General features: G+C 41.1%; 1 protein-coding gene across 1 annotated transcript in view; it reads right to left on the bottom strand.

Moving 5' to 3' along the window:
- Positions 1–8087: 8087 nt before the first annotated feature.
- LOC311255402 (plexin-A2-like) overlaps positions 8088–13860 on the bottom strand; it is a 90631-nt gene continuing 84858 nt past the window's right edge. The window contains exons 30-32 of the mRNA XM_084349846.1: positions 13255–13467; positions 12581–12731; positions 8088–11072 (exon numbers count right to left, since the gene is read on the bottom strand). Of these exons, the coding sequence (XP_084205972.1) occupies positions 10977–11072; positions 12581–12731; positions 13255–13467 (460 nt within the window). The 3' untranslated portion in view covers positions 8088–10976. The remainder of the gene's footprint in view (positions 11073–12580; positions 12732–13254; positions 13468–13860) is intronic.

Genomic DNA, 13860 nt, shown 5'->3' with positions numbered 1-13860 from the left:
CCTCCTTACAGTCCTACACAGAAAGACAATCTGGAAAACATTTCTACCACTGGCATCCTGTGATTTAAAGCCTATAGGCCCGGCTTCATATGGCTTTATTTGTTTATAGTATATTGACTGTTCTGCACATCTGTTGCAGCTTACGGCGTTTAAAAACACAGCCCCCTTTACCCTTTTAGCGGCTGCACTGTTTCTTCAGTAACAGTACATTGCAATCATCATATATCTGCTCGTGCTGTAGATTACTTGTGACAGCAGTGTGTGTTTTGGTTTAGCTCGCGAGTGCGTTTTAACGCTTTTTAGTTCCGTGCCCTGTGTGTACGCACCTCGGAGCATGTGTGTTAAATGCTTTTTGAAAAGTATGATGGAGCGTCTCAGGAGAATATAGGCAACCGGTTTGGATATCAAAAGAGAAGCGTTGTGCTTTTGTGCGTGTGCGTTCTCACGAGGAGTTCCCTTTAGATTCGCCCCTATACTTTACAGACCGCAAAAATCCTAAGCTGTTGCCAAACATTTTGTCAACATGCCTCTTTTTTTTTGTTACTTGCACGCAGCCTCTTGTTCTTTTCTTTTCTTCCCTTTTGTACAATAAAATCATATGCATTCGTACATGCACAGCTGTTTCTTATCAAAACCCTAAAACAAGAAAACAACGCTTAATGTTTGTTGTATAGCCTGGGTGAATACTCTGTTCTGATTAGCTGGAGGGTGTCAATTAACTTTTCATACAAGGGCACCTGGAAATGTCTGTTCTCCATCTAAATGAATGCACTGTAGGCTGTATCTACATTGAGTGGTGTTGGCATCAGCTGGCTGCAGACTCCTTGAGGTTAGAGGTAAATAAAAAAAAAAATGTATATCTCATTTACAACACTGTGTAGTCTGTAAGAAGTAAACCATCCCTCAGAACACAATGGCTATCTCGCCAGTCTTGTTGTTAAACATACCCTCAAATTATATTTACTGCTTATCAACCGCACGCAGTGTTGTTGACTTTGAAACTTACAAGCATAACCTTAGCTTTCTTGCTAATATTCGAGTCAAAGGGCTCTATGAGCTGAGTGGACTAGTTTATCTCGTTGCTAAGTCGTATCTAATGCTGCATTGCACTGCACTCAGAAAAAATGACTTGGAAATGTGCAATGGAAACGTCATCGAAGTCGTTATTCCAAGTGGAAAACTTGGGAAAGATCCGCGAAACCTGACTTCACCTACCTGAACAGAGATGGCATCACAGCAGTATGGCGGCGCACATAGTGAACGTTGCCTTTCATCACTTTCTGCTTTATGTAGTGTTTGTGTTGTGAAACGCGCTCGAACAACAACACTGTAGTTGCCATTTTCATTTCCATTCAGTTGATTCATGATGAACTCTTTGTGAGCATGACGTAGGAGCCTGCTACTCCTGTCTTTTTTAAGTGCCCTAACCTGTTAAATCAGCTGCTGTAGTCACCTGTTAATTTCACAAACTCAACAAACAAAATGTTTTACTTTGTTTATATTTGGCGGACCCTGCCACCTTTCTAGCTTCAAACAGTGTTCTGGGGACCTTATTTTCCTCTGAGAACAGTTTGTTTATTCAGTTACGGAAGAGATAAAGATAAATGCACATTTTTTAATATGTCAATTAGCTTTGAGCGATGATTACTAATTATTTTCTGGGGTGAAACTAGCCAAGCTATGCGGATGAAGGTTAATCTAACAGCCTGACTTGAATCAGACAAAAATATTTCACTTCTCGGGTGTATTTTAGGCAAAAGGTCAGTGGTGTTTGATCCAAGAAGTCTTACTTTGCAGTAATGGAAGTTTAAGCTGCTAATTGGACAGCCCTAGGATCACTGAGGCTTGGCTGACGGCTCACTGGGCTACTTTAAATGGCAGATTCCCCTCACTAACTAGAGAGCTTATTAGCAGAAAATGTCATGAATTATATTCTCTGAAGACTTTTTTTTTTATTAGTTTCCACATTCAGAGCTTTACTGACAAAACGTAAGTTCAGCAGCGTATGAAAGATGGTTTTGTTTAAAATGTAAATCTTCTAAATGTTTTGCGGTGGCAGCAGTGTTCGCTATTTATTCTGTCTGAGCGCAAGAGTTCACCAAAAATGGATTATTTGTATGTGCCCCAGGCAGAGCTCTGAGCAGGAAGTTGTAAAACAACAACTCTCCTAATGTGACAGTCTTTTGTGGGAAGAGAGTTTCTTTGCCACCCGTTCATAATTAACAATTTAGCTTCCGAGATTCATGGTTCTGTTTTGACTTAAGAAAAGACAAAAAGGCAATTGACATGTCCCACTTAATTAATGAGGACATTTTTTCTTTTGTTTTCTTAATTTAGTTTTCCTTAATTTATTTGTATCAACAAATTTGGACACACGCAATAACCGCGGAAACACATGCACGTTGTAATACACATTTTATGGAGCTTTGAAAATGTGAGCCATAAATCCCACAAAGCTCACCGATTGGCTACGAAGGAGGGAGCCTGTGTTGGAGTGATTTCATGAGTGCACGAGAAGAGAGGCAGAGAAGGAGGGAAAGTGAGGGAAGGTTTGGGAGTAGGAGGAGGAGGAGGAGGAGGAGGAGGAGTGGGAGGGGATTTGATTTCAAACTGCAGCAAATGTTGACCGTTACCTCTGTGGGCTGAGCAGCGAGGTCTCTGCCATCCAGAGAGCGGGAAGAGAAAGTAAGAAGAAAGGAAGTGCTGTATTGATGAAGTCACTTCTTCCCAAAACAAAATGTGCGAGGACATTTCAGTGGGGCTTACCTGCAGCCTCAGGGTTCACAGTATATCTGTGGCATGACCTGCAGTCAAATATTGTACAATCGTTTGTGGTACTTGTACTTTACTTACGTATTTCAATTGTATGCTTCTTCATACATCTACTTCACTATATTCCAGAGGGAGCTATTGTAGTTTTTGCTGCACTACATTTCCTTGGCAGCTGTAGTTACTAGTTACTTTGCAGAGAACAACATGATATTGTTTAAAATACAATACTTTGTTAAAGTTTAAACTTCTGTATGAGTGGTGACTCTTAAAAGTGGTCTTTTTGGGCATTTTATCATGTTTCAGATGTCTATGAGACCCCGCTTACACCTGGTATCAACATCCGTCGTGAGTGATCCAATCGCAAGTGAACAGCTCGAAGTTCAGGTGTAAATGCACCCAAGATGCATTCATGACTCACTGAGATCCGCTCAGGCCACATTTAGAGGTGGTCTGGGACACATATGACCCCATTTCTTAGCAGTGTGTGTGCAATTGTGGATTATTAAAATCATTAGAGGACCGCCTCCTCAACTGACGCCCTCTGCAAAACAACAAGAAGCCAGAAAATAAAAAAGGGTTCTTGTACACGCGTCGGATTTCATTGTGGTTCACTTTAATCCAAACGTGTTTGGGCTCTTAAGTGATTTCATCTTACTAGTAACTAGAACAAGTAACAGCAATATCCCCAAGCTGTCGAAGAAAAATGCGTAGTTTAACTCTTGATGGGGGGAAATTAATGAAGTTTGTGAAAGGACTTTGGCAAATCCTAGATCATTTGTGCCACCCTATACATTTGCCATTAAATCCAATACATTAAGTTGTTTCTTTCCTTGTAAAAAGTTTTTTTCGAGAAACGTCCAGAAAAAAGTACATTCACATAGCAGATTTTGTAGAACGTAGCTTATTTCCTCTCCCATTAATCATCTCATGGCCCCCCAGATGTATCTTGTGACCCTTTGGAGGGACCTGACCCCCGGTTGGGAACACCCAGACAAAACTTCCCCTCTGTTTATAAAACTAAAACTAGCTCCACCATGACCAGCTCAAAGCTACATGCACATTAATGCATCAGTATTCTGATAATTTGATAATGTCAGAGATATCAGGGGACATTTTACAGCAGAATGAGTACTTCTACTTTATTACTTTAAGTACATTTTGTTACTATGTTTTTACTGAAGTGGGATTTTGGACACAGGAATTTTACTTCTAAACGTACCGCATGGAGTTTTTCACTGGTTATGAAACAGTCTCAATTTACTGCTGATGTCTCTAAATGACGTACACAAACAAGACCATCAGCGAGAAGATTTGCTGTCTCTTAATAGTTGTTATACTTATTCTTAATGGCTGTCACGGGTTAGGATTCAGACCAGGTCAGATAAATGATAAGATTTCAGCTATTTGTATGGAGTGCTGAGGATAAATAATGGATTCACAGCCTGAAGAAAGAAGCTGCTGTGTGGTCTGCGCGTACAGTCCAGCACTAAACAAAGTTTACTTTGTTAAGCTTTGTCTTTGGACCCACCAGAATCAACAAAAAAATGAAAATTCCTTGTAGCGACTTTAAGTAACAGGTCTGAGTACCTCTTTCACCACTGTTTACAGGACCGTCGCATGGCTCTGCAGATGTTCGAACCCTACCCTCAGGCAGCAGCGCTGGAACAGACACTTTTTGTCACTGACACATGTTTACCCTTTGCCCTCCTCCTAAATCACATTTTCTCAGCCTCTCACATGATCCTTCCCTCTCATTCTCATCCAAACTCATGTAACCAGCGAATGAATGAAGAATGCTCATCCTGTTCCTCCTGCTTGTGATAACAACTTTGTCCAGAAGATGGCACCAATAGACTGGTGTGCCGTCCATATCCTCCCACTGGACATCAAGCTTCATCATTACATCATTAAACCCCTTTAATTTATTGCCTCTTACTGTATATGTTGTGGAGCTGAAACCATTTCCACCTGCACATATTTAAAGAATCCAGCTGTTAGTGTTAGCAGTGAGTAATGACGGCAGTTATGACCGGACCGTAAGTGACCATGTCATTGGTAGTGGACAAAAGAGAAATTGCTACAGCAAATTGGGGAAATAAAATGCCGTCATGGATTAGCTCATCCTATAAATCCTGAGGCAAGCTGTTACCGGTAGAGGCTGGGCTGTGGTCATTTGGGATTTTTTTTTTCTATGCAGTCATCAAGGATTTTTTTACTTGGTTTGGACAGCTGTCTTTTGTCCTTGGCAAGAAACAAACATATCAGCGCCTGTTTGATTGTGTGCACTCTGATAATGTAGTATGCATTTAATTAAAGCAGCAGGAGACGGATGCTAGCAGACCTCAGTGACCTCAAGGCTGCTTTCCAGTGGCGCTCAAGGGAGTTTGATGTTTTAGTGTACATAACGGATGGGAAAAAACAAATGTGTGAGATATTTGTGTGTATATCCACTGAGTAGAGCTCTGACGATTAGTCGATTAATCATTTATGATCATGAGAAGATTATTTGCCAACTATTTAGATGATCGATAAGTCGTGCCAGGCAGTTTTCAGGCAAAAATGTCAAACATTTGCTGGTTCCAGCTTCTTAAATGTAAGGATTTGCTGCTTGTCTCTGTCACTTATGTTAATGTTGTTAGTTAGTTAATGTTGGTGGGACAAAAGAAGTGATTTGAAGATGTCACGTTGGGCTCTTGGAAACTGTGATGAGCATTTTTTCGGACGTTAGCCAGTTAAAAAGAAGCAGGAGGAAATTTTTTCCTTATTTTTGACATTATATTTTGTGGTTTTGACAACCACTTTTGTCCACAGGAGCCTTCATAATTATCAAAGTTCCTTGTAGTAGCTTTTAACTAATCATTTTGTCGGACAAATAGTTGAAAATCTCAACATATTTTATTGGCAATGCCATAAAAATCAAGAAAAGCTGTGAATGTCGACATTTTTGCTTTATAAATGACTTAAATACAAGTGTATTGCATAAGTGCTGCTGTTGTTATTGTGTCCTCCACTGGTTCTATGTGCAAAAGCATAAAGAAATGTTACCTTGCTTTCATGCGTTTAATGATATGATAACCCAGCTCCCACGCTGAGGCTAAGGACATTGAAGCAGAGCCTCTTTCATTGACTATTAAGACAAACTCTGCTGGGTTTATTCAAGGTGCACGGTGCAAGTCCGAGGCCCTTTTCCCATTCAGCATTCCTTCCACAGTTTGAGCCACAGTTTGAATTATTCTTCAAGATCTGCAGTCTGTGTGTAAGGTCCGTTTTCCCCATGAATCAAACGCTCGGGGCGGCGGCAGAAGCTGAGGGTCTACACCGTATAAACCTTGCATTGTACAGCCAGTGATTTCACATAAATTAAGCTTTGTGCTGTTGTTTTACTCTGCGTCTGATATATAATGTAGCTGCATCAATCATGGGGCAAAACAGAATGAGATATTATGACAAGTGTCAGGGATTGATTGAAGAATAATGGGTTTCTAATGGCTGTAGTAGCTCCATAAACCTGTCTGGTACCATCCAGTCTATCAAGGAGCTATCCTGCGGCTCGCTCAGCTGTCAGTGCGGGAGGTTGGAGTCTTAATGATCCTCCTCTGCGCTTGTGTCTGTGTGCGCGTGTGTGGTTGTGTGTGTGTAGTTAGTAGGGAGGGATTGCTGGCTGCTGCTGAGTACAGGCACTCTGACAAGCAATGAGAGAAGAGAGGAAAGACGATGGGTTAGAGCCTGGCAGGTGTACAGAGGACCCTTCAATGCGCTGATGACACCCCCACCTGGATCTGACAGGTACGGGTTGGGAGGCCTGGATGTTCATACAACCCTCCTTCTCCTCCCCCCCTCCGCCTCCTCCCCTCCGCTCGCCCAGAGCCTCGAGGGTTAAACATGAATAATGAATTCAGGCTCCTTATGGCAAGTGCTCAGGAGCCCCTATATGCTGCTCACATGCCATACCAAATACTGTCACAGTGTGACTGCAGAGCAAGCTACTCTTCATTGATGAGAGGCTCTTCATCACATGGCTTTTTTTTTTTATGTCAAATTCAAAGGGATTTAGTCAGTTTCTCCAGGATATTTCTTTGTTGCTTTACAAGCTCCTTTGTCAAACAAAAGTGGGTTTAAATGGTGCGATATGCTGCATATAAACATATGACTGCAATAAATAGTTTACATCCTGGCCAAAATTTAGACCCTGTTACTTCCTGACATACGATGAAGCACACATTGAACACATTTTCTTAATTTTATCACTATCTGTACATTTTATTTTTTCTTTTGTGGAAGATAAACAAGCTGGAAGTGATCGTTCCATCTGTATTTCTTATGCTGACTCCAGGTTAAAGGGCAACTCCACCAGTTTTACTCATCAAAGTGTGTTTACAGGTCCTGTGGAGTACTGCTGCATACTGATCCCTTTTTTTTACACATCTAACACTCTTTAATGTGCAAAATTGGTGGCGCTACCCTTTAAGAACAGCTTTGGCTGTTGGTCCTGGTAACACAACGCCCTCTTCCTGTGCAGCCCTGCTAAGCAATCCTTCATGTAAGACATATAAACCCTTTCAGATGAATGTAAATTGTGCTTAATAATCATCTTATTCTTTATAGTAAGTATGTGTCACTATACTGTCACATTGATTGCAATTAAAATCTTACATTGTGCACATTTGTATATTACAATAATACCTTAAGTGCCTTAACTTTAACTAAATAATGATCAATGATGCATTTACGTTAGGAGCTTAGAGTGTTGCAGTATCTGTAAGTGTACGGGGTCACTGTTCTGTTTAAGCCTGATAATGAATTTTCTCATTGATAAAAAGCATTTAATCTTCCATACGTGTGTATGTTGCCAACAATTATGTTAATTTCTGAGTACAAACGCTGATTGATTGACGTACCCAGGGGATTTCGGTTGATCTCTGACATGATTGTCTTGCATTTAGAGCCCTCCCATGAAAACCCAATAATAGTTTAACTATCAAATTAGCATGCAAGTGGTCCAGTAACATAATAAGAATAGATTATCCAGTTATGTGTGGCAGCATTCAGATTGGCTTAAAAGTGACCTCACGTCTAACAGCAGCAGACATTTTGTCTGAAAAATACAAAACGTAGATGTCAAAGAACTCAGTTAATTCTATGAATCATGACTTGGTTTTATATTATGCTGAATCTGAAGTCATAGCTGCACAGTCTGAAATTGAAATTAACTTTCCATATGAATGAAGCGGTTCGAGGACAAAAGGTTTTTATCGACCAGGCCTTCAGTTTAGGATTCAACACTTAGCGTCACCACGAAAGGAACCAGGCGAAAATCATTTTCATCAGCTGCGCATTTAATGTATAACAACAGTACAAAGTGAATCTTTTCGCTTGCAAAATAGGAGTGTTTTTTATGTACAATATTTATACAATAATATATAGTTTAAAAAACATTACAGTTTAAATGTCTGACAGTTTATTGCACAACACATTTATAAATTATCATCATCAAACCACACATGGAACAGATCAGTTCTCTGTCATATTTCAACACTTAACAGGAAATGTAATTATTATTTATCTTATTTTCTCTCGTTCTTCTAGATTAGCATGAGTCAAGGTCCTGTGGGGACTACATTAACCCCACTGATACTGAAATGGTAAAAAAAAGAAAAAAGAAGAGCAGCGTTTCGGAATGACACTGCAGCCCAGTTGCCAGAACAAATGTTGGCCGTGTACATTTCTGCAAACCCAAGATATGTTGCAATTTTATGTTTCTTTTGGTTCAATTTTATTTTGTGTAGGTGTTGGAAAGATCATGTTTAGGCTTTCTTGGCTCGGTCACCAAAACATGCATGGCAATTGTCCCGACGTCTAGTCCTACAAATCTGCTTTTGTTGCCACAACACGGCTGGAAAACGTCCCGCCGACGTGCCACCTCGAACAGTGGTGTCTTGCTTGGCAGGCGTCTTGGCCAGCTGTGACGCCGCCATCATCCCCTTCACCTCTTAAAAGTGAGCTCATATAGATTAAATGTGAATGTAATCTGACTCGTTTTAACTTATCTGTGGTTTGCAGAACCGTAGAAGATACCAATATTTTACTCCGGCGACCGGGGCGAGACATTGATAGACAGTCTTGGTGACTATTAATGTGGAGCAATGAAACAGCCTCAAGCACAGTAAGAAGTTTATCTTTCACCACTGCAATGGGTGAAACACAAACAATCAAAACTAAAAACCCTGATTTAATGCGATGCCTCAGGCTGAATATTTCATCGTGATAATCATTTTAAAGTTTAGATATGGCACTCTATAAATACAGCAGCAAGAAGACAACAAGCAGTCGGGTAAAATGTACATTTGAACGCAAAATTAAAAATCATACGCCGAAGCATAGAGACGGTCAGGATGTAAAGCGAAGGGTAGCGCTGTGAAGCAACAAATATGATGTTTAATGAATGGACTTTACAAGGACCAACTGCTGATCCAAGCACATACCATTAACCACACATCCACTCTGTGCGCAAAAATATTAGGAACATCCACTTTTTACTGAGCTTCACCCTATCGCAGCACCCCCGCAGCTCAAATGTCCCCAGGGTTAGAAATCCCTCTCCAGCTTGTTTCCTGCGTTTAGCTTCCAGGTTACGTTCAAAGTGGATTTATTGGGGAAAATCAATAAGGCATCAGAGCCTTCGTCTAACTTAATCCGAGCAGATTAGCTCACAGGAGCAGCAGGTGTTCTTAATATCTCGTACACTCGGTGCATTTCAAGTATCACGCTTAAATGTAAACAATGACTGATGAGGCGGGGAGGGGGAGGGGGAGGGGGCGGCGCTGTTGGCCGGGGTTAGGCTAATCTGATCCACCATCAGACTTATAGCATCATTAATCATGCTTTCTGCTACAGTTCAATTTGGTCTCCACTTATCTTTGAATGGTTGAATTGGTGGTCCATAGATCATCACTGTACAAAAATTCCCTATCTCAAATGGGATCTTTTCCGTACAATGGCGTGTATTATTAATAGCGTCTACGGGGGCATTTAACATGAATGAAACATGAGACATTAAATTTGGCACAAAAGCCAGGGATTGGGTCTGGAAATATCTCTACATATATTTCACATTTGAAGGTAATGCCTTCTCAGCGTTTTATTATTTAAGAGTCGGACCCTCACTCTGTCAGTGATGAATTTTGTGTATGTGCGGTTCAATCCCCAGCAGAGTCAGAAAATCTTATTTTCTAAACAAGAAATCTAACTTATGACGGGGAGCTTCAGGTGAGGGGGGAATGAGAAGCAACCATGCCAGAGTCTTTAGTTTTCTCTCTTTTTTTTCAAAGCCTTTTTAAAGGCAATAAGAAAAGGCTTTACAATGCAAAGTTACACATCTCTGCTCCGAATGGCGATGTCACTCCAAGCCCGTGATATGTAGTGCGAATAAGCGTCCTTCATCTTTGACGCATAAAAAGTACGTCGAGTCCTGTCTCACCACATGTGCCGTCCCATTAAATTGGCTCCCGTCTTTGTTGAGCTCCTCCAGTGGCTTTTCAAGTTGAGTCATTCTTTATTAAGTGCCGTTCTCTCTTCAGAGCTCCAGCCAGGCCACACACACACACAGTTAGTATAAGTACCCACTACAAAGACCAGCCGTTACCCAGCGGAAAAGAATTGGCTGCGAATTCAGCAACTGTGATGGCCCAAATCCTCTCTCTCTGTCTCTCTCTCTGTCTCTCTCTCTCTTACTCTCTCTGTCTCTCTCTGTCTCTCCCTCCCTCCCTAGGAGCCTTTTTAGAAGTTGGATGTTTGCCTGTTGGAGTTTCTTCTGGAAAAAAAACGATGACATTGGATTCAAAAGTCGTGCTTTGGGACGATCCGCTGTTTGATGTGTTCAGTGGTTTTTGTATGTACAACTGTATGTGTGTATATATGCATGTGTGTGTGTCAGTTTGTTTATACAGTAGGTCCATTGAGTCTGTAATGTCTGTGTGTGTCAGTGTGTATAAGTGTTAATGTTTGATTGTATGTGTGCATACATGCACCTAATGTGTTCCTTCATGTGCACTGCTCAGTCCCCAAGTGTGTTGCAGAGGGGTTTTATAACTCCTCTGTTGTTGTATGTTTCAGTGTGTGTGTGTGTGTGTGTGTGTGTGTGTGTGTGTGTGTGTAGTGTGTGCATACTATATGTGTTTGTGTATGTATATAGGTGTCTGTGTGTCTCAGCTCTCTGTAGACATGGCTGAGATGATCTGCTCCACTTTATACGCCAACTTCTGCTTCTGGGCCTGTTCATCCTGCTCCAGTGCCTCGATGATCTAAAACACACACACACAGGCACAAACTGTAAAACCAAGGATACGAGGCACATCGCTGGTCAGCTATGGAAAATCATATAAATATGCACATTATGAGTCAAACAAACACACAGCAGATCCACAACTACAGCTTCCGCTTGTTATTCTACTTGAATTATTGATTACAGTGTACATTTTAATCCATTTGATTAAAAGTTAAGTTTCAGAATCATCTGAGCAGGTTGACTTGAATTAATCATCACGGATTTGGTTAATTAGAATTCAGTGCAAATGAATAAACATTAGCAGAAGCCTGTTATGTAACTCAGATATAACTGAAGCTTATCAGGCAAAAAATGGTACACAGGCTTTGCTGCTTTTCTCATTTTTATACCATTGTGAGTAAAATATTGAAATAACGTGGATGTGAACTGTTGGCTGACAATACAAACAATTTAAAAACACCACCCTGGGCTTCAAGAGATTGTGATCAGCATTTTTTCACTTTTTCAAAACCATTCAGCAACAATAAAAATCACAAATCACTAATTTCAGGTCAATTTATAAGCCTTTAAACGTTTACTATGAAAGATTTTCCTAAACAACAATGTATAGACAAACATACAAAAGTAATCCCTATCAGTCATCACTAATGACCCACGACAAGGTGGTGTCTGTATCTGCAGAGTCCCTGCGTTGTGCCTGTAGTTTATTATTTTCTTAGTATTTTGTTGTGTCGGAGATGTTTCTAGGCCTCAACCTTTGGGCAGCCAATAACACTCGGGAAGCACCGATCAGGCTGCATTGCTGTCTCTTTCTTTTGCTCTCTGTCTGTTAATAGAGTGCTTGTCTGTTTGACTGAGGGTGGGGCTGAGCTACATACACACACACTCACACACACAGGCAGAGCAGAGCAGAGAAGCATGATTCATTGATTTGAAGCAAACAGCATAAATCTGGAGGGTTGTGTTGAGGTGCAGGCAAGTTCATTTGTGCTTTAGAATATAACTAACATTATTTCCCTGATTCACTACTTTGTCTTTGCTAACGCCACTCACTCTCTCCATTCACTCTCTAACTTGCTCAACCACTGCTGCTCTCTCTCTCTCTCTGGTGGTGTGTTTACAACCAGAAACCAGCAAATCCCAATATTATGTCTTTAAGTCCACTATTCACTTAACTTTTAGCTCGGCCTTCACCAACTCCGTGGCTACATTCTCCACTTTGTTCACCAGCCACCTACAAACTTTGTCCGCCTGCTGTCTGGAGTGTTTATCAGAGCTGAACAGAGCTACCAGCAGACAGCTGTTTTATATAAAACGCTCTTAAAGCTTGTGAGGGGAACTGAAGAGCCTGGTGATCATTCTTTTTGGCTGTGAGCAACACAATTTGCAGTAGACATAGTCATTTTTATCCTTTGTTAGTATAAAAATGTGGATTAAAGCTGTTTTAATATGAGAAAATGTTAACTGCACACCAGCGGGACTTCTACAGCACATCTATGATACAGCGTGTTGAGTGAGCCTCACCTCTTGGCTGTACTTGCTGACGTAAGCGTAGATCTCATGGAGGGCGCTGAGCATGTTGAACTCACTGGAGTGAAGGCGGGCCTGTTCAGCCAGATAGGCATTCATATCCTGATCACTGATGGCAGGCAGGCGGTTGATGTCAGCGTAGTACCTGAGAGGAAACACGCACACACACATACACTGTCAGAGTCAGGGGCACAGTAATGCGTATCAGAGCTTTTCTCCTCACTTGGATTCAGTCTTTCACTGTGAAAAGTCAAAGAATATCAAATGTTAAAGGTGTCAGTAAATCTGAGGTGTTTTGTCAGGAGAATAAGGAAATGTGTCACTCACAGGTTTACTCATTTAGACATCAAACAGCAGCAGCAGCACACTATTTTATATAGAAACGCACAGCCTCGTACGACTATACTTCACTTGACTACACTTTAACTCGGTCGCTCCACACCCTGTTAAGCTGCATGATTAATTGTGTCACAGCCTGCAGTCCAAACTGGATGCAGTCCCATTTATACAGTACATGAGGATCCTGCACAATTACATTACCAGGGAGATCTGTCGCCCCAAAACCAGAGAGGCGATGACGTACAAAGAGTCCTCAGTTTGAAGGATTTTGTACATCTTTCTATCCTTGTGAGGCGCATTTGTCTTTGCATTGTCGTGCACCTACGCACCTTTCTACCCAGCTTTTGTAATGCGGTATGTCCTTGGCATAGAGTAGTTTGGTGGAGGGGGAGTCTTTGCCCAGGCGGTGTTCAGAAGTTGAGCAGGAGTCCATAAAAGTCTGGGCCACCACAGACAGACAGGCGTCCGTGATGCTGTTTTTATGGATGTCGAACACAAACTGGGGATTCTTGATCACATTCACCCAGAAGCGCAGGGGCAGGCTGCAGATATCCAGAGATTAGACAGAAGGAGAAAGAGGAAGATTTGTGATACATTTTCAGATGTTGCTTTTTGGTTTTCCTCTGATCAATCCCATATTGACTTTCCAAATTGACTTAAGTTGTGAAAACAAGATGTTGCTGAAGTTTAGGAGACTTTATTAGATGTAATTTGGAGCTTTACAGAGTTACAGATTTCACAATAGAAAGTTAAGAAGTTCTTCAAAGAGCAGCTACAACTGCACAAAACACCAGAGAATTAGGTCAATAACAAATATGGTGCACCCTGGCATTAATAGGGTGATAACTCAGTTAAATCTGAAAAACACATTTCTATAGGTAGCACTGCAAGCAGGCTTGTTAAAGAAGGTAAATAAAGGTGACATGTCAGACATC

The sequence above is a fragment of the Pagrus pagrus genome (genome assembly GCF_965226575.1).
Source record: "Pagrus pagrus genome assembly, chromosome: 3".
NCBI classification, from domain to species: Eukaryota; Metazoa; Chordata; class Actinopteri; order Spariformes; family Sparidae; genus Pagrus; species Pagrus pagrus.
The sequence above is the reverse complement of the archived record's forward strand: the minus strand, read 5'-3'. Positions and strand labels throughout refer to the sequence as shown.